Source organism: Nyctereutes procyonoides, unplaced genomic scaffold (assembly GCF_905146905.1).
Source record: "Nyctereutes procyonoides isolate TBG_1078 unplaced genomic scaffold, NYPRO_anot_genome, whole genome shotgun sequence".
Lineage (NCBI taxonomy): Eukaryota > Metazoa > Chordata > Mammalia > Carnivora > Canidae > Nyctereutes > Nyctereutes procyonoides.
Window position 1 is genome coordinate 6,586,889 of NW_026575021.1, and position 23,289 is coordinate 6,610,177.

A 23,289-nucleotide genomic window follows, 5' to 3' on the forward strand; every position below is an offset into this window, starting at 1 on the left:
ATCAGGAGTCTTAGGGCCGGACAGAGGTGGGCAACAGCGGGGAACGGCCTGCTCTTTCCTTCCTCACTTTGCTTTGCAAATCACTTCTCTTTCTTACTGCCTTTATGACCTATTAGCTGGCCATAAGCATAACTTCTTGGGGCACATCCATTTGAATAACATCCAGCGTAATTTCAGGCGCCTTGGCAGGCAGAGTACCGAAGATGCTTTCTGTTGAGACTGGAAGATTCTGTGCCTCTCCTAGAGAGCTCCCTGCTCCAGCTGCTGGCGAGGCCTTCCCTCCTTCCCCACTAGATGCCTGAGGATATCCCTTCTGCTGCTGGAAGGACTCTCATTCTGGGATATGCTCATGATGTTTCTTTCCAAGTATCAAGACTGAATTCAGATAGGACAATGCTGGACGAATGTGACTTTCTTCCCTCATTAAGTAGACTTCAAGCTGGCCTGTTTGATCATTCTGTCTCCCTAAGCACCTACTTCTTTCTTTTCTCATTTCCCTTTAAATGACTCCACTTTGACAAGTAATTACTCCGTGCTACTAAGTAAGCACTAGCTAAGTCCTGGGGAGACAGAGATGTAGAAGATCCAGTTTGTGCTCAAGGAAGTCAACATTTAGAGACAGAGGGAGAACAATTATGCAGATGTGGAGAGTACGGATGTGTAAAAAGCACAGAGTTGGTGCAATTAAGGTACAGAGGAGACAGCACGGCTGGGAGGTAAGGCTGGGTAAGGCTTCCCAGGAGAGGTGGGCCACCCTGAGTCTTGAGGAAGTGGCAGATGCTGTGAGGAGTGAATGCCAAGGGCATGTCTCCACTTCCACAGGCCCAGCCGCCTCTCCCAGTGGTGACCGACCAGGAAGTGCCCTCCGGCCCAGGGCCTCTCATCAGAGAAGCTTCTCTCACATATTCCCTGCACTGCAGCCCCAAAAGCTATTGGATGCCCCTGCCCACTACCCGACATCCTCCCCTCCCTTAGCAATCAAGTCCTTTCCTGGAGGAGCCTTACTTTGTTCTCGGTGTCTGAGAGAATGATGTCCTCCTGAGTCACAATTTCCATGGGACTGGTCAGGAACAGATCCTCTTCTAAGCTAGCCTCACCACTGTCTGCCTTCTTCATGGGAATGGCATTGGGTGGTGGCTGCCCAAACTTGATGTTTTTGCTCAACTGTCGCTGGAGACAAACAAAAGAAAGATGTTCTGAAGCAGTGAAGCAGTTCATAACAAGTGCAACCAGATGCCCCAGCATATCTAGTAGGCACTGAGGCATGTTCTGTGCACCTTTCTAGACTAAATACCATGCCAGTAAGCCACGATGCAGTCCTGTAATAAGTGAATTTGTTTTCCTGTTTCCTTTCTTTTCCTTTCCCACCTTCAAGCCATGAGCTTTTTCATCCAGCCACCTCTTTCATGGAAATGCCAACATTATCCAGGGGGTAGAGAGTCCATATTTCTGAACCAAAAGTTGGGATACACGTTATGACAAAAATGTTCTGATTAACCTGTACATTTATTCATAAAAAAGTCTTCAAAGTATAAACATTGTATAGAAAATAGTCACATGAAATAGGAACCGCTGGAGGAAATCTTTTGTTGGAGACATTCTCCTTGAATATGCGTTAGCCACCTTCCTCACCAGCCCCTAGCTTGAATACCATGTTCCAGTCCCAGTGGGCACCAAGGTGAGGGAGGCTCCAGGGCTGGCAAGTCTTTCCATGATCAATGCAGAAATCACGGAAGGCACAGGAACAATCTTGTCCTGCCACAGGGGCTTCTTTTTGCCTTGCTGCAGCTAGGTGCTGTGAACTGTGGGACAGAAGGGACCACGGGGAAGGGACAGAGAAGTAGGCAGAAGGGAAGGGCCACGCAGGGATTTGTTATAGGCGGCAGGTAGCGAGAAGGGTGTGTGTGGGGGGGTTAGAAACGGGGTAGAAATTAGGAAGAGAAGTAGTGTTTAGAATTCGAGAAAAGCCAGATTAGAAAAGAAATATATTCTCTGAAGAAGAAAAAAAAATATAAATATTAAAGAAAGGGCAAAATATTTAATGGGCCGTGGCAGAGAAAATGAACAACATTCAGAAAGAAAAAAGGCTATGCCGTGGCCACCTGCAAGACCACTGAATTAAATCTGTAGAAGCTCCTGCTTTCATCGGCAGCAGGGTTTCTCAACCTCAGCACTACTGACACTTTAGGCCAGATAATTTTTTGTCGTGGGGAGCTGTCCTGAGCATTGTAAAATGTTTACAGCACCCTCGCCTCTAGGCACTAGATGCCAGTAGCAATTCCTTCCCCGTCGAGACAACCAAAAACGTCTCTGTAAGTTGCCCAATATCCACTGTGGGGATAAAATTGCTTGTGGCTGAGAGCTACTGCTCTAGATCTAGGTACTTGAGCTGCATAGTCCTTTTATGCCTAAAAAAAAAAAAAAAAAAAAAAAAAAGTGCATTATCTAATATTTATCTTTAATCTGGCTAACATTTAATCCCATAGAGCTGCAAAGAGCCTTAGCAATCACATAGTCCAACACCCTTATTTTATTAAAAATGTCAGAGGTTAGTGGTGAGAGGTGACTGGCTCAAGCTTATGGAAAGAATGAGTGGCCACAAAGGGATTTGAATCCAGGTCTCCTAAAACCATCTCAGTGTTATTTGCATTGCATTCCACAAGTTCTCACAAATTTGACATTGTGCTTTCTTTCTTCTTTTAGGGGCAGAAATAAAGAGATGATGCGGCAATTTTAATACCTTGCCGAAGTTCCCTGGCAGGGGAATCCCTTGAGGAAAATGCCCCTTCTGAACTCAAGGGTACTAAATCCACCCACCTGTGCCCAGCTCCCTCTCAGCCTTGCATGGCAGACGGTGAGACTGCAGAGACATGGAAGAGATGAGCCCAAGACTCCCCTCCCCGCACCCCAGGGCACCCCCCAGCATGCCAAGTCAGGAGCACAGAAAGACAGAGGACTTGTATTTGATCTGCTATTCAGCCTGAGCCTGGCTCCCCTGGTGCCACAGGGGAGGAACACACATCCAAAGCCCCGAGTTCAGCCAGTGAAGTACAGCCTGAGCAGCCTGAAAGGGCATCTGGGAAGAGAAGGCTGCAAAAGGGTGTCTTCTCAAAACAAGTTTAGCAGGAAGCAGCAGTTAGTATCTATGCTGTGCAGATCAATAAGCAGGCACGGTTAGAGCAGCCGATGGAGATAGACAAGAGGACATGGTGTAACAAAGTCAAAGGCCCAGCTCACTCTGCTGACCTGTGGGAGAGGAACAGGGACCTGGGCAGAAGAGGTGGCATGGTTGGTTCCTGTGTCCTAGTGAAAGCCCTAGCAGGTCCCTTGGAGACTCCCAGCCCAGCCTTTGGTTTACCAGTTATCCCTGCTCTGGGAGTGCTGGCCAAGAGCTGGAGAGTGTTCTAAATCCCCGTAGATGGAAACGGAAACTCCGTTGTCAGCGGTTGCCCTCTCTCAGTGCTCCTGAACCACTAAGATGAGGGTATTTCTTCTAGTTATCACAGAATAATTCTTTAACGAGCTTCCAAGGAGAACCTGGCCTAACACTCTAATGCCATTTGGTTAGGACTTTTTGCCACCATCACACACAAAAAAAGAATGAATATGCTAATATTTTTCTTCGTTAGGGCACTTTTTAGAATACTTATGTTGCTCTCCCCTGATGCTTAAGAGAGAAACAAGCATATGACACGATGTAATTGCAGTCTAAGTGGAAATAAGCTCCAAGGTGGGATGGGTGTCGTGGTAAGCAGTGGAAGAGCTACGAGACAATGGCAGGAGGAAATGGAGGGAATAAGAACAGGAGAAATAGGGCACACGGGATGGAGCAGGAAAAGTGGAGAGGGTGGCGCTGAGAACTGAAGCAGAGAATGAAATCAAAGAGGCGGGATGAGAGAAGAGTGCAGGGGCAGAGGCTGAGCAGAGAGGAGGGTGCAGGGGTGTGGCCATGGGCCTGGCGGCAGGTGTGACAGCTGAGGGTGGAGAGAAAGGGAGGGAAGAAGAGGTGGTGGGAGGGAATGAGAACGTGTGCATATCAAAGGGATGATTTATGTCACAGAGATGTTCATCCTGGCAAAAGAAACACAATGCTGTTGCCTTTGAGAATAACAATGTGCATTTCTGTAAAGCCACTGATTTAAAATCCCTCTAGAAAAAATAAATTCAGGCTAGTGGCTGTGAGCTGAGGGGAATGGAGGAGGGGAGGACCCAGGTCATCAAAGAAATACTGGCTGCTTTCGGGGATCGGGCTGCAGCCTGTCTGTCCAGACAAAGGACTGTCTTCCTAGACACACCTGCAGCTGTCAGGGATGAGACTGCAGAAGTACGCCAGGGTAGGACTTAGGGTTCAAGGCTATGGTGACTGATCCTCAGGTTGTCAAGGCCGAGGCTCCTGCACCTGCATGTTTTCCCTCACCTGTGGTTCCTGCTCCAAATGCTTCCTTCAGCTGACTCAAAAGAGACAGGGCTGTCAAGACACTGTGTGATTTATTGACAGTTAAAAGGTGACTCCTGAAACCCATTTGGCAATCTCGGGTGTCATGTTACTTGAATAGAGAGATCAGTGTGACTTTCTTTTGTGACTTTCATTCTGCCCACATTCAGGCATTGTCATGAGAGGAACTTTGATACAAAGAATCACTGAAAACCAGATGGTTCAGAGGGAGCTTACCCTCATCAACTAGGACCACTCCCTCCCTTCCACCTACCACCCCGGGGGGCTCTTCGGATACACTGCACGTACAGCCAGGGAGGAGGGGAGAACGCTGTGCCTACGCCAACCGTCCGTGCTGCCTGTGGCTGTGAATGGGGTTACTGTTGGGACTGGAATGTGAGCTAAAAGGGACTATATTTTATTCATTCAAATTGGGCCATTTTGTTGTAATATGGAATGCCAGAGAATGATGTTATAGGAATGCACATCCATATTTATGAGACTTTTTTTCCTATGGTGTGGGAATTCCAAGCACATCATATTCTGCAGCTCTCACGCTGCCAGTATTTAGGTTCCCCCAGATTTTTCACAGACCATGTCTATGAGAACAAAGCAGAGGAAAAATAAAGTTGCTGTCTTCTGAGTCAACTACAGATATGCCCACAGTTAAAATAAATTTTTAAAGAGAGGCGGAAGAAAAAGCATGTAGATTTAAAGACATCTGCTCTATGCAGAAGTGGCTAAGAGCGGGTATTTCTTCTCTGTGTCCTTGACAGCTGCACAAGGTGTCAAAATCCTCAAATTTATGAGACTTTGGCATTTTTAAGTGAGATCCAGCTCAGCAGGAGCCAGGGGCTACTGAAAATGGAGGCTTTCCCTCCTGAGCTGAATAATCCATGGACTAACAGAGTTATTAGCTCTTCCTGACAAGGGTGTGGCATAATTCTAAGTATCACCTGCAGGCTTGGACCGTGATGTTCCCGCCTGAGTGTCATCATCAGTTGTTACACAACTGGGTCTGACCTGAAATAAGTAGGCACCTCCCTGACCCCTCACCTGGGCAGCTGTAAGGAACCTCAAGGTCACTGAGGTCCAAGTGCACAGAAGCGTGAAGCTCATCAAACTGCTCTGTGCTATGGCAAATGAGGAGTGATTCCATATAGATGGCAGACTTTAAGAACTGGGGGTGGGCCAGGTCATCCATCATATTCATCCCCTTATTTTTCAGATGGGGACACTGAGGGTCAGGGAGGTATAAAGACTGCACTGGAAGCCACACGGCCAGGTGGTGGTAGGGGGCCTGGCACAGATTTTTTATTTCACCCACTGGCCGTGAACAACTGATGGTTGTGTGCAGGGTCTTTAAAAGGGGCGCCACTGTTGGCTTTGTCCCTATAACTATCCTGTATATTAAAGTTTGTTCTCCCTACAAACATGTATTTTTTTAATACTCGGGGGAAAAAAAAGTAATTTTTCTTGTAAAGGTTCAATCATCTGCCACAGAAATTTCACCCAGTGATAGACTGACTTGATTTGGAAAAGTGTAGGCTTATTATTCATGCTGAATTTAGCCATCCTGCACTCAGAGAGGTTCCAGACCACTGCAGTGCAAGGTATGGCCAGCGGGCTGGGCTGACCACGTGTGGACACTAGAGGGCAACCTTTCCCAACACAATCAGTGCACTCACTGTTCTGGGGTTTTCCAAGGGCTGAGAAGTTTCTCAGACCAGAGAAAAATGGCCTCCCCCCACCCCATGGCATTATGATACAAATCTCATTTCAAAAAAATGTCTTAATAATAGTGGCTAATCAGCCTGCCAGGATGTCTACCGTCAAATAGGTGTCCATTACTCCTCTCTGTTTTTAATAAACACATATACATACACAAACACAATTTTGGACATAAAAAACATACATGCCTCTGACATAACTAAACACCCTCATTCCATGCTGGAGTCTACGAGGGGGCGGTCTTTTATGCTGCTTACTAAGCATCAATACCAGCATAAAGTTGTCATGAAAAATGCAAAGCATTCATGCAAGTTAATAAAGTTAACCACTATTTCTATGACTTACCAGGAACATACTGCTTAGTCGACTGAAAAATAAAGCACAGTCTTTTGGGGGTGATACAGTTATATCTTAATGTCACTCCAAAAATCACATTTTCTATAACGGTCCCCATTTCCCTCCTCAAAGAGTAAAGTCTCTTTATTTTTTAAAAAAATATAATGATGGAGCTGAAGGAAGACTGTGAGTACACAGAGCAGAAGCAACATTAGGCAGACCTTGTATGAGTAGATATTGTCCAAAAGAGAGCACTCAGATTATTTACTCACATTTTTCTTCTTGTTATTAATAGAATTGTTGCTTCAGGGAAGTTGGCTTACATCTTAATTGTGAGATCAGATTCTTTAAACTTGCGCCTTGCAGTGTTATTAGGAATAACTGACACACATATTTTTACCAAGTTGCAACAGTGCAGAATTACATATTTTTTACAACTCCAAACCCACTTCTCAGAAAGGCAGTGGCATGCAGTGTGATGTTAACACAGACATCATTTAAGACAACACACTATTATCTAATCTTTAAAAAACTCCTCGAAAGCCCTCATAAAATCCAGCTGTTTCATGGACTGAACTCTGGACGTCACTCCTCTTGGAAAGGGCATATTATGAGCCAGGGCCCCAGAACTTAAGAAAAATGGTCCAGAAATCAAAAGACTTCAAGAAGGAAAGGTAAGGTGGGGAGGGGCCCAAGGTTTTCTGCGGCGATCACCACCCCTTCCTCTTCTCCAACCTATGAGAAGTGACAGCTTGCTTTTTCTTAGCAAGTTCTTAGCAAAAACTAAGAGCAGAGCCTGGGTAGGACGTGCTGGAATCTGAAGGAAGGGCCGAGGTTAGCCCTGAAGGCAGGACGGTGGCCCTGGGTAGTGCTTGGCAGGAAGGCTGAAGATCCAGGCAAGTTCGGTCTGTTTCCAGGGTGTTCGCTATTTCCCCGCCTGCCATATGCTATATTCAGCTGAGTGTGTGTGGACGTGTAACCAAACACAGGTCACAAAATGCATAGCTAATGCTCAGTAGAAACAAGAACATTTCAAGAAAATAGAAAATTTCCTTTGAGTATAATGCTTCATTGTATTGGCAGCTACTCAAGCCAGCTGTTCCTCCCCCCCCCATTCATTCATTTATACATTCGTTATTGTAGACTTAGAGACAGATGGAAACCAGCAAACCAGAGTCCCCCGTTCATAATTTGGATGGCCTCCAAGCCTTCCCGTCTCCGAAAAGTGCTTGCTGAGGCACTTCTATCGGGTGAGTGAATTCTACTAGGCTAGCAGGCAAACCTATGTGGTCGGATCCCAGGTGTACTTGCTCCTTTTGCTTTCCCTAGATTTCCCATTATCTCAGTCACATTTAGTGAATCGTTATTTTATTATATTTTCATTATTAAGGAGTTACCACCTGAGTCGATTTTATGGAGGACAACTGCCCGATTCTGCAGCATGAACAGGAGGGAGGTTTGGGAGCTTCCTGGCATGCCTCCAAGACAGGGTGGCTCAGGGGGAGCCAGATTTAAGAACACAGCAAATAATAGAGCTCCCTCCGTTCACCGTCCAAGTATGGATATGCTGGCATGGCCTCTGCCAATAGTCAACCCTGTGCTCAGGGATTATGAGCAACATTTCATGGTTACTTTTCCAACTCTCTCCTACCCCCCAAATCTAGCAGCTTCTCTTGGGTACCTGCCCTCGTGATACGCAGTAAAAATGAGGGAACAGGTTGACAGAAAAGGAGTGGGGCTGTTATATAGGTGGGTACGATGGTGACAAGGTGGACAGAAGGCTTCCAGAGAACAGAGGCAGAGTTGAGAAAGCAAACATCCTGACCAGAAGCTACCCATGGATCTCCAGATCCCTTACTCAAGGTCACTCTAGGGATTTCCCCACTTCCCGCCACAGCTGGGCCCCCTCCTACGGCTCTGACTTTCCAATCTCCAGCTGTCTTACCTGAAGAGTTTTGACTTTGCCCAGGATGTTGTCCTGTGACATTGCTTGAACTGTCTGCTCACTTTCTGCTCCCCCATCAGGGATAAAAATACTGTCATGGGAAAATGCCCGGGTTCCCATAGAATAGTTGAAGGACCTGGAATGCAAATCATGGGCTTCATTTTATTAGGATGATAAGGTTTCTTTTGGCAATTCAGTTTCCTGTTCCTCCTGATTTAGGGGACTCCCCCCACAACCCCAGTCTCGTTCAGAAAGCACTTCCGGCACTGTGTCCTTTTCTGCTGGGGGTCAGCCAAGTAGCTGGGCAGAAGAAAGGGTCTCCCAGAATAAAGCAGCATGTCGCCAGCACGATGTTTTAGAGCAGCTCAATGAGAGAACTCAGAGACAGCTACTGATCTTCAGAGGACCCGGTACCCGGCGCCCGGCAGGAATCCTCACTGGAGAAGCCCAGGTCCTGATGCGCTGCCACTGTCGGTTTTTGCCCAGGAGGTCCTGTCAACCAGCGCTTTTTATGTAACATGCAGATCTAGAAGTTAGAGGCCAGATTCTTTCAGATTACAAATCAAATTGTTAAAAAGATACGTACATCTCAAACAAAGACTTGACAAAGATGAGAACTGCTGACAGGGCCTACAGGTATAGCGTCTCGGGCTGGACTCCTAAGAGACACGTGTGTTAGGGCAATCTGATGAGCCTCGTGTGCAGTGAGCAAGCAGCTCATAAGGGGTAGGTACCCAACAACAAGCACTTTCCAGTTGATGGGTTTACGTCCAGGAGTCTGGACTCCCGCCTGATGGGGTGAACTGCAGGAGGGAAGAGGAAGCAGCGGAAACCAACCATTGCTTACTGCGTGGGGGACGCTGACCGCTCTCTGGGAAGGAATCCATGCCAAGCCTCTCACGGGGCTGGGCAGCATCACACTCTGTAAGGCAAGGCAGGCGCATTTCCATGATCCAGGCACAGGGCCGACTCCCAGGGGTGAGAAAGCACTTCTCCCTCTCCCTTCCTTAAAAAGGGGTCCCACCTTGAGGTTTTACCAGTGACCAAGTGCCAGCACTGGGGGAAAGGCGCTCCAGCTGGTGGTTCTAAACTGAGTTACAGACAAGCAGCGGGCAGGGTCCTGACACAATCTAGATGGAGTGAGGAAGACTGAGTACCAAGGCCCATCTTCTCACTTGCCAAATTACAGGCAGCATGGTAAAAAAGCACATGCGGTTTAGAAACAAAAGACTTGGATACGAGCCTCCTGGCTGGAAGATCTTTGTCAGTAACAGTAATAGCCACACCAACCCTCACCTCAGTGAAACACTGTGCCAAGAGGTTTTACTTTCATTATTTTGGCCCCAACCCCTTGTTGCAGATGAAACTCAGGGGTAAATAACTCTATCTAAAGTCATCCAAAAAGAAGTAGTAAAATGAGAAAATGAATTCAGAGCTGCTGAGTACAATTTCTCACCAGCCAGCTGAAGGGTTTTAAAGCAGTGGCACGTCTTAGAGTCTTCTCTTGTGAGTGAAATAGGGTGTGGGTGGGCCAGCAGGAGGGGAAATGCCACGTGGGCTGGAATATGGGAGGATTCGAGATACTAACTGGCTGGAAGAACCGGTAAGCTTTCAGCTACATAACACCGGATACTATACAGCAACTCATTTTATGAAATATGAGGCATTGTTTAGGATATGAATATGGAAAGAATTAAATACATCATTATCTCCCTGTCTTCAGAGACTCTGCGACCTATGTTACAAAATGAACATCCAGGTTTACCCAAAAGAGGCTATAAAATAAATTTTCCATTTAAAGTTATGGAATCAGATCTTTTAATATTCTGTCTAAACTTCTCTCTCAGACCCCTGGCTATGATTCAGATGCGAGAATTGCTAACTGACTGCATTTCTACACAGTGTTTTTACAAGTGGCTTATATACATACACATGCTTTCAAATATTCTTTTTTTTTTTTTTATTTTATGATAGTCACAGAGAGAGAGAAAGAGGCAGAGACACAGGCAGAGGGAGAAGCAGGCTCCATGCACCGGGAGCCCGATATGGGATTCGACCCCGGGTCTCCAGGATCGCGCCCTGGGCCAAAGGCAGGCGCCAAACCGCTGCGCCACCCAGGGATGCCGCTTTCAAATATTCTTACAAACACATATATATATATACAAGCCTAGTTTGAAGCTTAGTAAATGTTTACTTAATAAATGTTTACTATGGTTGTGTGGCCACATTACCCTTATGCTAGGCCAAGTCCCATTCCAGTTTTTAAGTCAACTTTGACTGAATCATGAACTTTATCTCCCTGGTCCCATTCTTTTTCCAGGTAGGTTGTGTTGCGTCAAATGTTGCTTGCTGTCGACCACGATTTAATGTCTACCCATTCCCCACTTCCAGATAATTATATTGAAAAACAGAAAATGAACAGTAACAATAGCAGTTGTAATAATTACAATAATAGTGGCAGTCACAATGGTAATATTAATACTGGCTAAACTTTATCAGACACTTGCTGTGTCTCCTGCATATGTGTTAACCTCTTCAGTAAAATGTCATATTTCAACTTTATGTGGTAGGCACTATTATGAAGCCTATTTACAGAAATGGTGATTAAGGCTTGAAAACACTGGGTGACTTGCAATAAACTAAGTGACTGTATATATGTGGATCTGTTTCTGGCCTCGTCCCCATTGGTCTACTTGTCTATTTTTTACAGCAATAATCCCACACTGTCTTAATTACTACAGCTTTTTAATGAGTCTCAGTAAATAGTAGTTTAACCTCTCCATTTCTGATTTTTTTTGGGTCAAAATGGCTATTCTTATCTCAGCATTTCTGCATAAATTTACATACATACACACTTCAACACATTCCTAGAATTGCTTTTGTGATATTAGATCTACAGATAAGTTTTGGGATAACTAACATCTTCACAATATTTGATCTTATAATCCACGAATATCAGCCCTTCATTTGTTTAGATTCCACTTACTTTCTCTCAGTATTTTGTAGTTTTGTGTGTAGAGGTCTTATACATATTTTGATAGATTTATTCCCATATATTGATGTTTCTGAGAAGACTAAATGGTATAACTTCAAATTTTTATTTTCTAATTGTTTATTGGTGGAATATTAAATTACAATTGTTCTTTATATATTGTTCTTAAAACTAGACTTAGCTAAATTTATTAATTATAATCACTTAATTTGATTCTTTTGGATTTTCTATTTACACAATCAGGTTGCCTGTGACAAAAGACAGTTTTCTTTACTTTAAATCCTTCTTTCTTTCTTTCTTCCCTCCCCCCCCCCTTTTCTCTTTTCTTTTTTGTCACATAGCATTATCTAGGAACTTCACACAAAGTTGAAGAGAATTGTGATGGTGGACTTTGTTATGTTCTCAAACTAAGCAAAAATGCATTCAATATTTTACCATTAAGTTATGCTGTAACCTATAGAGGTTTTTTTTTTCTATAGTTTTTTTTTTCCTATAGAGTTTTTAAAGGCTATATCACTGCTTCTTTGAAAAGACAGGCAGTCTATCATCTTTTTTTTATAGTTGATATGAAGATTCTTCTCTCTGCATTGGTTTACAGCAGTTTTACACAAGCTAGTGTGAATTTCCTCTAATTTATCTAGTTGGAGATACATCATACTTCCTAAACCTATTGCTTGGTGGCTTTCATCAGTTCTGGAAAATTCTCAGCCATTATTCCATCAAATATCACTTCTACCCCTTTTTCATTTATTCCTCCTCTGATTCTCTGGTGTTAGAATGCCTCCCCATGAACCAGATGTCCTTATGCTGTTTTCCATATCTGTCAATTCTTTTTACTCAATCTGAGTTAGTATGGATTTTTCTACTGACCTAACCTTCAGCTCCTTAATTCTCTCTTTAGCTGAATCTAATCTGCTGTTAAAACTATCTATTGAGTGTTTACTTTCAGTAGTGTTTTTCATATCTATAATTTCCATTTGATTCTTTTTAGTAGATTCCAGTTCTCTGGTAAAATTCTCTATCTTAAAAAAAAATTCTCCATCTTGCCAACTATTTTACTGACTGTATTAATCACAATTATTTAAATATCTGAAACTCCCAGTATTTTTATCATCTTTGGGTCTACTTCCATTATTTTTTCTCATATTCTGTTTCTCAACTGCCTGTTAATTTTTTGATTGAATTCTTTTTTTTTTTTTTAAGATTTTATTTATTTATTCATGAGAGACAGAGAGAGGGAGAGGCAGAGACACAGGCAGAGGGAGAAGCAGGCTCCCTGCAAGGAGCCTGATGTGGGACTCGATCCTGGATACTGGGATCACACCCTGAGCCTAAGGCAGATGCTCAATTCAGGCGTCCCGACTGAATTCTATATATCAAGAATGGAATACTGTAGAGCTGGGTTCTCTCCTTCCAGAGAGGATCCACCCAATCTGCTAGTCATGTGGAGGAGCAGAGCACCTTAATCCAATCAAGGACTGACCTGATCATGGCTAATTAGTAGTCTTTGTAAGGCTCAGACTACCTCTGCTTTGTCTCCATGTCTAGGGTATAGACCTCCTGTTGTCATCTCAACTGACAGCCTAGGCTACTTCCTAAGGTCCCCCTCCTTGGTAGGCTTCAAACCCCAATTTTCATCTTTTCAACATCACAGACCATCTACAACTCTGACCTGCCTTTCAGTCTCCATCCCTGTGCAGCTTTATCAACAAATTCATCAAAAGGAAAACTATTGCCTAGATTTAGACTCATTCCTCGGAGTTTCTCTTCTCTTGGGGATTTTAATTCCCTCAAGTCCTGGCTATTTCAGCAGCTGCAAACTCCAGTTTTTGTATTCTAGGCTCCAGGAGATTGCCTACAGCTCTGCTGTCTTCTCTTCCTCTTGGCAGCAATGCTCAGGCTTCTTGGTCTCCTGTCCTCCACTAAGGGTCAATTAATGCCCACAGGGGAGAAGCTATATGCAGAAAGTTGGGCTCAACTCAGTGGACTTCTATTCTCTCCAGTATCTCACTGTTCAATTCTGGTGCACTAGCAGCAATCTGATGCCTTCAAACAGAAGTCTTTGTTTTAATATTCTATCTGCATTTCTAGTTGTTCTTGGTGGGAGCACTGATTTGCTACAAGCTACTTCATCACAGCCATAAGTAGAAGTGATTAAATAACATTTTGATATTTATGAAGTTTCTACCTTTGTCAGAATCTACTCATTTTTAAGGCCATTACTCTTAAGAGAACTACTTTTCAAAGTGACCAAAAACATTTCTTTTTCTTCTTAGATCTAGTTTTTATCCTATTTTAAAGCTCTGAGAGGCAACAGTGGAGGTGAATGGTAATTGGTTTATTAGTTACATGAACGAACACTCTCTTCTAAATATTTCACTTTACATAATGCAAATTAACATTAAATTCTTGGCAATTTGTATAATTTTAAATCTTTGATAATCATAGTTAACAGTTCTGATTTCAAACAACTCTACAAGGTAGATTATTTCCTTTTCTTTGAAGCGGAAGCTGAGACAAAGACTAGGTAAAAATACTGCCCAGAGTTCCAGAATTTGAGGAAGGGCTAGAATTCAAACTGAAAAGGCCACGTGTAGAGATCTCAGCTTGAAACTATGTTCTTATGAACAAAGAGCTTGGTGGAATCATTGTGGTTACTAGCTGGGAACTAGGAATTACATGATTGGGAGGTGGAGGGGCAATTTAGCACAAATTGTACCTTAGCGAGTTCATCTGGACTTCTTTATTCTTGACATTTAAAGATCTTTCACAAGTGATTGTGAAGCAGGCCAATTCTCCCCTTTCCTTTTATTATGAGTGAACCTAGAGGCAAGGGCCGCAACTTTCCCTCAGGCTTTACGTTCTTAAATGGAAAAAAAAAAAAAAATGGGTCGTCCTGTGTGGGAACCTTCTCTTCCCATGCCAAGAACACAGAGCAGCCTCTTGATCAAGAGAAGAGAAGTATAAAGCCCTTTAAAATCCCCTAGATTTTCTTTTTAAAGATTTTATTGATTTATTCATGAGAGTCACAGAGCGAGAGAGAGGCAGAGACACAGGCAGAGGGAGAAGTAGGCTCCGTGTAGGGAGCCCGACCCTGGACTCCATCCCAGGTCTCCAGAATCACACCCTGGGCTGAGGGCGGTGCTAAACCGCTGAGCCACCTGGGTTGCCCCTAAAATCCACCTAGATTTTTAACTTCTAAATGAAGGATTGTCAATTCGTTTAACACTCCTTTAAATTTAAATAAGATCTAAATTCCAATGCAAAGCACCTGCAGTAAAAACAAACTCTAGAAGGAAAGAAAAAAGAGGCCCACTTGGGAAATTTATAATAACACTGATCTCACAGGAAGTCTTCATTAGTTCAGGGAAGAAGCACAGCCATGCCTTATAGAGGTCAGAAAAATGGTCCCTTTGGACTTGGGAGGTTCAGGCAGCAGAAGTTCCTGGGGCTCTATGGCCAGAGAGCATGGCTGAGATGTCATAACTCTCATTTCTGTATCTCTGTCCTGGCTTTGTTGCTGTTGTACTGATGTTATTGATATTGGTAGAAAGGTTCAAATTTCAAACATCTAATCAGAGGCCTCCAATCAGCCCATAGAGACCAGCTTTTGGGCTTTCCCCTCCACTCTTTGCTGACTCCTATGGTTATCTTTTCAAAGGCACAGATGGTAGAACAGCCTGAAACTACTCTTCTGGTTTTAACAATCACTTTTAAAAATGGTCTATGTGACTCCAACACGACACTCTCGTCTCCCCGCATGTCTCCAGCTATGCAGTGGACCCTGCTACTTGGCTGTCCCACTGCCTGCAAACTCAACATCAATGCAACCAAAGTCATCAGTGTTTCCCACAAAACTCCTCTGTTTCCTATTTCTTTGTTACTATTGCCCCTCAGGCTCTGTGCTGTATGATCTTATAAAGTGAGGTCAGGTCCAGGTTAGGGAAAAACTACAGTGCATTAGACCTTAATGAAAACCACCATCTGCCCTTTCACACTCAGAAATCCTTCAAAAACAATGTGTAAATCAATGGGGAAGACTGAAAATCCCGAGCTCCAAGACCTACTCCAAGCCTGCACTCCACTCTGCCTGCCTGTGCTCCTCCACCACTGCTGCCTGGAGGCTCGGGCTGCTGCTCTCCACATCTTCAGTGGGTCTCTCCAAGGGAACCAGCAGCTGGAGGGGGAGCTGCTAATCCAGGGCACCATCCACAGTAACAGATGGCAGTCCTTCCAACAGTCACTGTTCACAGGCCCTCCTGTGATCACAGGGTCCATGACCAGACTCCTTTTGGACAACAGAAGCTGAGGTCCCAGAAGGTGAGAGACAGACTTGACCAAGACAGAACTGAAACCAGAACTCAGGCTCCTGAGTCACAGCTGACGAACTTTCTATTTTAACATGGTGCTTGTAGATGTTCGGATTTCTTTGGGAACAAAGATGCTATGTGAACAACAGCTGCTAGACTATGACAACAACGTAATGTTAAGAGACTCAATTCACCCACAACTACAAATCTTACACAAAAGAAGGTGAGCCAGTTTTATTGCTTAAATACCGTATCTGTGAACACCAAATGAGATCCCAGCATCTGTGTATTTTTTGTATTTATAAAATAGTGACTGAGATTTTTTGTTATAGTAAAATATACTTAAAATCTGTTGTTTTAGCTATTTTTAAATGTACAGTTCAGTGGCATTAAGTACATTCACAATTATCACTGCATCTGTCTCTAGAACTTTTCACTATTTCAAACTGAAACTATCCCCATTCAATAGTAACTATCCATCTCCCCTTCCCCATCCCCTGGGTAACCACTATTCCCCTTCCTTTCTTCTTTTTAATATTTATTCAAGAGAGCGAGCACTGGGGGTAGGGACACAGGGAGAGGAAGAGAGAATCCAAGCAGACTCCATGCCCAGTATACAGCACAATGAGGGGATCTCTGTCCTGGCTTTGTTGCTGTTGTACTGTATCTCTGTCCTGGCTTTGTTGCTGTTGTACTGATGTTATTGATATTGGTAGAAAGGTTCAAATTTCAAACATCTAATCAGAGGCCTCCAATCAGCCCATAGAGACCAGCTTTTGGGCTTTCCCCTCCACTCTTTGCTGACTCCTATGGTTATCTTTTCAAAGGCACAGATGGTAGAACAGCCTGAAACTACTCTTCTCAATCCCATGGCCCCGAGATCATGACCTGAGCCAAAATCAAGAGTTGGATGGCTAACCAACCAATAATGGTGCCCCATTATTCTCCTTTCTATGCCTATGAATTTGACTATTCCAGGCACCATATAAGTGGAATCATACATTTGTCCTTTTGTGTCTGGCTTTTAATTTACTTAGCTTGGCGTCTTCAAGGTTCATCCATGTAGCATGTGTCAGAATTTCATCATTTAAGATTAAATAATATTCTACTAGATGTGGAATACAACATATTGTTTACCCATTCATCTGTGGATGAGCATTTTGTTTCTACCTTTTGGCCAATGTGAATAATGCTGCTATGAACACTGGTATTAAGCAAGATTTTTTTTTAAGATTTTATTTATTTATTCTTGAGAGATAGAAAGAGAGAGAAGCAGAGACACAGACAGAGGCAGGCTCCACGCAGGAAGCCCGATGTGGGACTCGATCCCGGGTCTCCAGGATCAGGCCCTGGGCTGAAGGTGGCTCAAACCGCTGAGCCACCCGGGCTGCCCTTAAGCAAGATTTTAAAAAATGTGTAGGTATAGCATCATGACTTATAACTTTGTATAGATATGGCTGAAAGATATGTAGGTATGCCCTAAGTCCTCATTTCACACCAAAGATCTGACATTTCTTTCATATCCTCTACCCAAACTAAATAGTCATTTTCTATAAAGATTAGTAGACTTTACAGGACAAAAGAAGAAGAAAAAAGGAGGAGGAGGAGAGGGAGGAAGAAGAATTTCTTGACATTTGCCTAAAATCATGGGAAATTTGGAGGCGCAATGCTTGAAATGCTGATCATAGTATCGGAGTCACAGAGCAACGGCCCCTAGGGCTGCATCCTGATCTCAAGTACCCCAGGAGTTTAAACACCATGAACAGGACTACTAACTGGAGACCAGAGGCTTGTAATAGATTATTAGCACTGAGACAGGCTTGGAGTGGCTTAGGCAGTCCTGTTCTACCCACATCTTATTACGTTTAAGCCCTTTGATCTAAGTCGTTATGGGTTTGGCAAGAGAGGAGGAAAGACACACTGCTGTTCCTCCCCAACTCTACCTCCTTCTCTTTTATTTACCCAGAGTCAGCTGGACTCACTATTCTACCCAGAAGCCCTAGAAGGTTTTTTAAGAATAAATAATATAGTACTCTTGGGCACACTTTGGCAGCACATAGGCCAAATTACAGGGCTGTTTGGAAGGGCCCATTTCTACGCTTAAAGTTGTCAAAGATTTCAGAAAACTCAGCTGAGGCCTGAATGGACTGTCCCACTCTGCTATAATACCCAGAATTGGATGATTATGTTAATAACCATGTCAAAAATAATATAAAGTTTGCACATTTAACCTTTGCTCAGGAGAAGCTTTTTAAATTATTTTTAATTTTAGAACTACTTCAGACTTCTAAAATCTCTGCAATTTTGAAGAACTTTTGTTTTCCTGGACCACTGGAGGAAAGCTGCTGGCATGGTGCCCTCACCTCCAATCTAGGTGGACAGTGGAGGCTCAAGGATTCGTCTCAAACACATAAAAGCACGTGTGAGGGAGACCTCAGAACACTGAGCAGCTGTATAATTGTCACTGTTACCCTGGTTTTACCTCCAACCTGTTGGAATATGATTGATATCTGTAAATGATCTCCAACTGAAGTCCTCTCCAATACTGCTTCCTCTCAAACTCTGCAGTAACCTTAAAGCAGTTAATTTGCCAGCTCAGAAACTTCCAGCAGTTCCCTTTTGCTAAAATCTTACCAGATGAAGCTGCAATGCTTGCTGGCACTTAAAGCTCTGCACAACAGGCCCCAAACGACTCTGACTCTATGAAATGGAGGTCATGGAGTGTAGGAAGTGCGTGCTCAGACTCGAGCCAGTGTGCCTACTACTCAAACCTAGTTCTCCCACTTACCAGCTGAATGGCCTTGTGCAAGTCACTAAATCTCTAGGTGTCTCAATTTCCCTATCAGGGAATGGAGAGGATAAGAGGACCTATACCTCATGAAGCTTCTGTTAGGATTAAATGAATTATGACATGTAAAGCACTGAGAATAGTGTAAGCACTTACAAAAGTGTCACCCTACTTCAAACACCCCGTAAGGCAAATCACACCATTCCCCAAACATCCTCTCTGGGTTCTTCCCCTCCATGGACTGCCCAGTGCCAGTCTCTCAGTTCAGGCCCTACTCATCCTTCAAAGTCTAGCTGAAATCATACCGACCCCACACAGCCCCTCCTGCAGCCTGGAGGAAAGGAGTCTTTTCCTCTGAAAGGCCTATGCACATATCTCTTACTGTTTTATGTTATGGTTACTATAATCATGCTTTAAATAAGAGAGAAAATAAAAGTGTTGTGCATATTGTAGAGTGCTACACAGACGTAATTCAAACAATAATGGTGTTACCTTATCCCCACCACAGTACTGGGAGCTGCCTGAGGGCAGGGATCATATCTGTTGCCTTTGTTCCTCCCACAGTGCTTTATATGATAAAATATGTAGTAAATTTTTTCAACAGAAGAGTAAATGATTAATATTGTAGAATAGTTAGTTTACCAGATGTGTAGGTCACTAAGGGAATGGAAAGTTTGAGGCAAATGCGTTGATGTGCAGAGGAGGTGTATTTTCAGAGCATGGGCATTTTTTAGGTACGGCAGGCGCAGGCCACTGTGGAACTCTGAGAAGCCAATGGGTGGGCAAATCAGAAGGACATTCAGCATCTTTAAAAGGTTCTTCTGGGCCTTCTTTTCAATCTAAACAGGGAGGTGCTCCAGGTTTTGCTTCCTATCTTCTGTGTCAAACTCTCTTGCTCTCACCTAGTTTTCCTGGTTTTATCCTCTATTAGTTATAGTTCTCGGTTGCAAGCAAAAGAAATTAACTTGGTTGCACTTAACCAAAAGAAAATTTACTGGAAGAATGGTGGGGGCTCAAAGAACAAAAGAAGCTAGAGTCAAAGCTTAGAAAAAGACAGGAGTTAGAACTGTAGAGGTCCCAGCATCAGGAATCACAGCTGCTGCCACACCACAGGAAGAGCCCGGTTACAGGCTGTTGCCACAGTTGTGTTCCTTACATCCTTTAGCAAGCCAAAGTCCAGGAGAGAAAGACCAAATGGCCAGGTGGGTCACATGCTCATGTCAGGCTGCAGGTGGAGGAAAGTGGAGGATCTGGCCCTTTGGCTTCTGTCACAGGAAGCAGGTGCTATGTCCTATTAGAGGTACACACAGATAAACTTGATTCCCTGGGGGGAAAAAACTGGGGGGAAAAAACTGTTGGGAAAAGAAACAGCCACCAAACCATGCTTCTGATCCTGTGTCTTGATTCTCCTTTCCAACTTAGCCCAGCTGGATGGACAAGTCATTGGAAAAGCACTCTGGGGTTCTGACTCTGCTTTCGCAAGAGGCTGGCTTTCTTCCTGGTAGCATGTGCTGCTGCCTGAGAACCAGCGATGCTGTCTCCCATGCTACTGGGATGCCCAAGCCCAGGTGCAGCGCCTTGTGCCCATGCTTATTTACAAAAGTGGGAGAAATCAGACAGCGGGCACATGATGGGACCACAGCCTGGAACTTAGGCCACCAGCTGCAGAGGTGGGGGGGGGGAGGGTGAGAGAGAGAGAATGTGAGAAGGAAAGCAAGACTTTCTTGTTGTTGGCCCTGTAGTCATGCTACTCCATCCCTCACCCATGTGCACTTGGTGCTAGGGACAGCAGGTGTCAAGAAGAGTCACCTCATTGGGATGCCTGGGCGGCTCAGCGGTTGAGTGTCTGCCTTTGGCTCAGGGCCTGATCCTGGGGTCCTGAGGTTGAGTCCCACATCGAGCTCCCTGCATGGAGCCTGCTTCTCCCTCTGCCTATGTCTCTGCCTCTCTCTGTCGTTCATGAATAAATAAATAAAATTAAAAAAAAAAAAAGGCAGAGACACCTCATGACAAACTGTGAAAGGAACAATACAAAGTGAGGGAAAGTGTCCTGGAGGAAGGGTTTCTGGGAAAGCTCTCCTCATCCACAAAACATGACACAAGACAGGGAAGGTCCTCTTTCTTCCCCAGTCTTTGTCGTCTGCATGTAACAGCTGGAACAACGTGTGACACCTGGCAGCCACTTTGGGGCTATAAAGGGATAAACCTGAGGACCAAAGCCTACTCACTGAAGATGAGCTGGGAAGGAATCAGCCTAGATCTCGATGCTGTTGTTGGGCTGCTTCATTAATGGACTTTGAAACTTGACAAGTCCTCCAGACTTTCGGGTACGTTAGGTAATATATTTCTTTACCTAAGTTGAAGATACCAGTTGTGTTTTTTGTTACAGCTGAAACCATCCTACCTGATACAGACTTCTAGCAACTACTCTTCACACTGGCCACATTCTAAGATGCCACTGACATCATCTAACTTTGGAGTATGAGCCTACACAGGGAAATTCACCCCACCCAAAAAAGGAGAGGGCTTTCTGCAGCTGCACAGTTAACACATGTCTCAGGCCAGTCCCCCTACTCCTTATTCTTTTTTTTTTTTTTTTGATAAGCATCATGTAATTTGGGACCACAGATATTGGGTAATTACCATAGAAATGATTAGGGATTCACTTCAGGAATAAGGAAATATAATTATAGTCCCATGGCAGCTTGTTTCCATGACAACAGGGGCAATTGCAATTGATCAGCAGTTTTCTTCTAAACAGATCCGTGAGTCTCATTCAAATGAAATGCTAAAGAGCAATTAAGTACCCTCATCAAATAAACTAGAGCTGCTGGAAGAGACTGGAATCAGATTATATTTTGTGTGGCATCTTGGAGGCTCATCCCAGACTTTGGTATCCTATGAAGACAGATGGTGCTCAACAAGCTATGGAGCACCAATCACCTAAGAATTACAACAAAGACAGGATAGGTTAAAAAAAAAAATTCAAGGAAGAGGAGGGAATTTTGGAACCTTAAAACACACACTCTTAGAACTGGAAGTCAAAGGATCATTTACTCCAGCCCCTGGGCTCAATCCTGTGTCTCCAGCACATAGGATGAGCAATTGTCTAACCTGCCTGTAAAATTCTGGAAGGACTCCACGGGTCTGCATGCTGTCTGTTTCACTTCTCAGTTTCTCCACCTGAAGAAAGATGTTTTCAGAAACTTCTCTAGTCACCTGCTGAATCAATTTAGTCTTGGTCTATGCTCTGGAAATAGAAAACTAGTATCAACACCCTCTTTATCTCAGTAATAATATTACCCCACATTTGTAAACTGGGATTTTATAGCGGATAATGGTTTTTTTCTCTTTCTTTCTTTCTTTCTTTTTTTTTTTTTTCCTCATTATAAGCTGGGGAGAGAACACATCCATGTAAAAGATGAATGGGCGGCTTGATTAAGATCAAATAGCTCATGAGTGAAAGCAACTGCATGCACAAGAGACCCTGGCTCCCGCTCTGTTGCTCTCCCACATACCATATCACCAGTAAGTGCAGATTCATCAACCTTCATTCCCTCTAGACTTACTCAGCCCAGATCCATTCCTTCTCCCATTTAGTTCCTAAATTTCATTCATTTAATTGTCTTGTCCCTCTTTTCTGGTCCCTGTTCAATCAGCACATCCCAGGTTCCTAAGGGTGGAGTATAACTATAACTGATCAAGTCACCTAAGTCTTTTCTGACTTCACCTGAAAAGCAGCAAGGCCGAGTGATCTAAGGTACCACATGGTAACCAGGGAGCCTAAGCTCCACTGCAATCTCACTGATGACATGTTGTCTTACTACACTGTGTAATATTCTTTTCCCAGTGGGTCAAGGAGACAGTGATATTCTTTACTGTGGTGGGAAACCAAAGGATGAAATAGAGGAACATTGAACGTACAGTGGGAAGAGTCAGCATGGCAAAAAAAAAGAGCAGTATTTGTACATTCAGTAAATGAACAATCTGAACAACTGCTATGTACCAGGCATAGTTCTAGAGGCTGGAAATACAGTGAATACACACGCAGGCCTGCCCTTATAGAAAGGTAAACTGTGAGAACAATGGCAGGAAGGCCTGATCTAGGCTGAGGGAGGCCAGAGCAAGCTTATTCCTCGAGGAAGGCATATTTGCGCAAAAAGCCACAGGATAAAGAGTAATGAGCTGGGTGAAGCAAGTGGAGATGGGAGATGGGATTGTTCTAGATAAAAGGACTACTGTATGTAAAACTGGCTGGCTTGGATTGTATTCACACCTCTAACACCAACAGCGCCACACTAATAAGATTACTTCAAGTCTCAGTGTTCCTATTTGTAAAGTGAAGGTATTGGATTAGGACTAAAAATTACCTTAGACTTTTAATATTGATGTGTGTGTGTGTAGGTGTGTCTGCATGAGGTCAACCATACGCAATTTTTTCTTCTTTTTATAGTCCAGGTATCTTTTTTATTTTTAAGTGCGTATCATGCCAGGAATTCAAAGGAAAGGATTCTTTTTTTTTTATTTTTTTTAATTTATTTAAGATAGTCATACAGAGAAAGAGAGAGAGAGAGAGAGAGAGAGAGAGAGAGAGAGAGAGAGGCAGAGACACAGGCAGAGGGAGAAGCAGGCTCCATGCACCGGGAGCCCGACGTGGGATTCGATCCCGGGTCTCCAGGATCGCGCCCTGGGCCAAAGGCAGGCGCCAAACCGCTGCGCCACCCAGGGATCCCCAAAGGAAAGGATTCTAAC

The 23,289-nt window shown here is 43.9% G+C and overlaps 1 protein-coding gene across 1 annotated transcript in view; it reads right to left on the reverse strand.

Moving 5' to 3' along the window:
- Window positions 1-23,289, reverse strand: part of CRACD (capping protein inhibiting regulator of actin dynamics) — a 195,502-nt gene that overhangs the window by 17,818 nt on the left and 154,395 nt on the right. Inside the window, 2 exon segments of the mRNA XM_055340320.1 lie at window positions 1,006-1,170; window positions 8,448-8,583. Coding sequence (XP_055196295.1) covers window positions 1,006-1,170; window positions 8,448-8,567 — 285 coding nt within the window. The 5' untranslated portion in view covers window positions 8,568-8,583.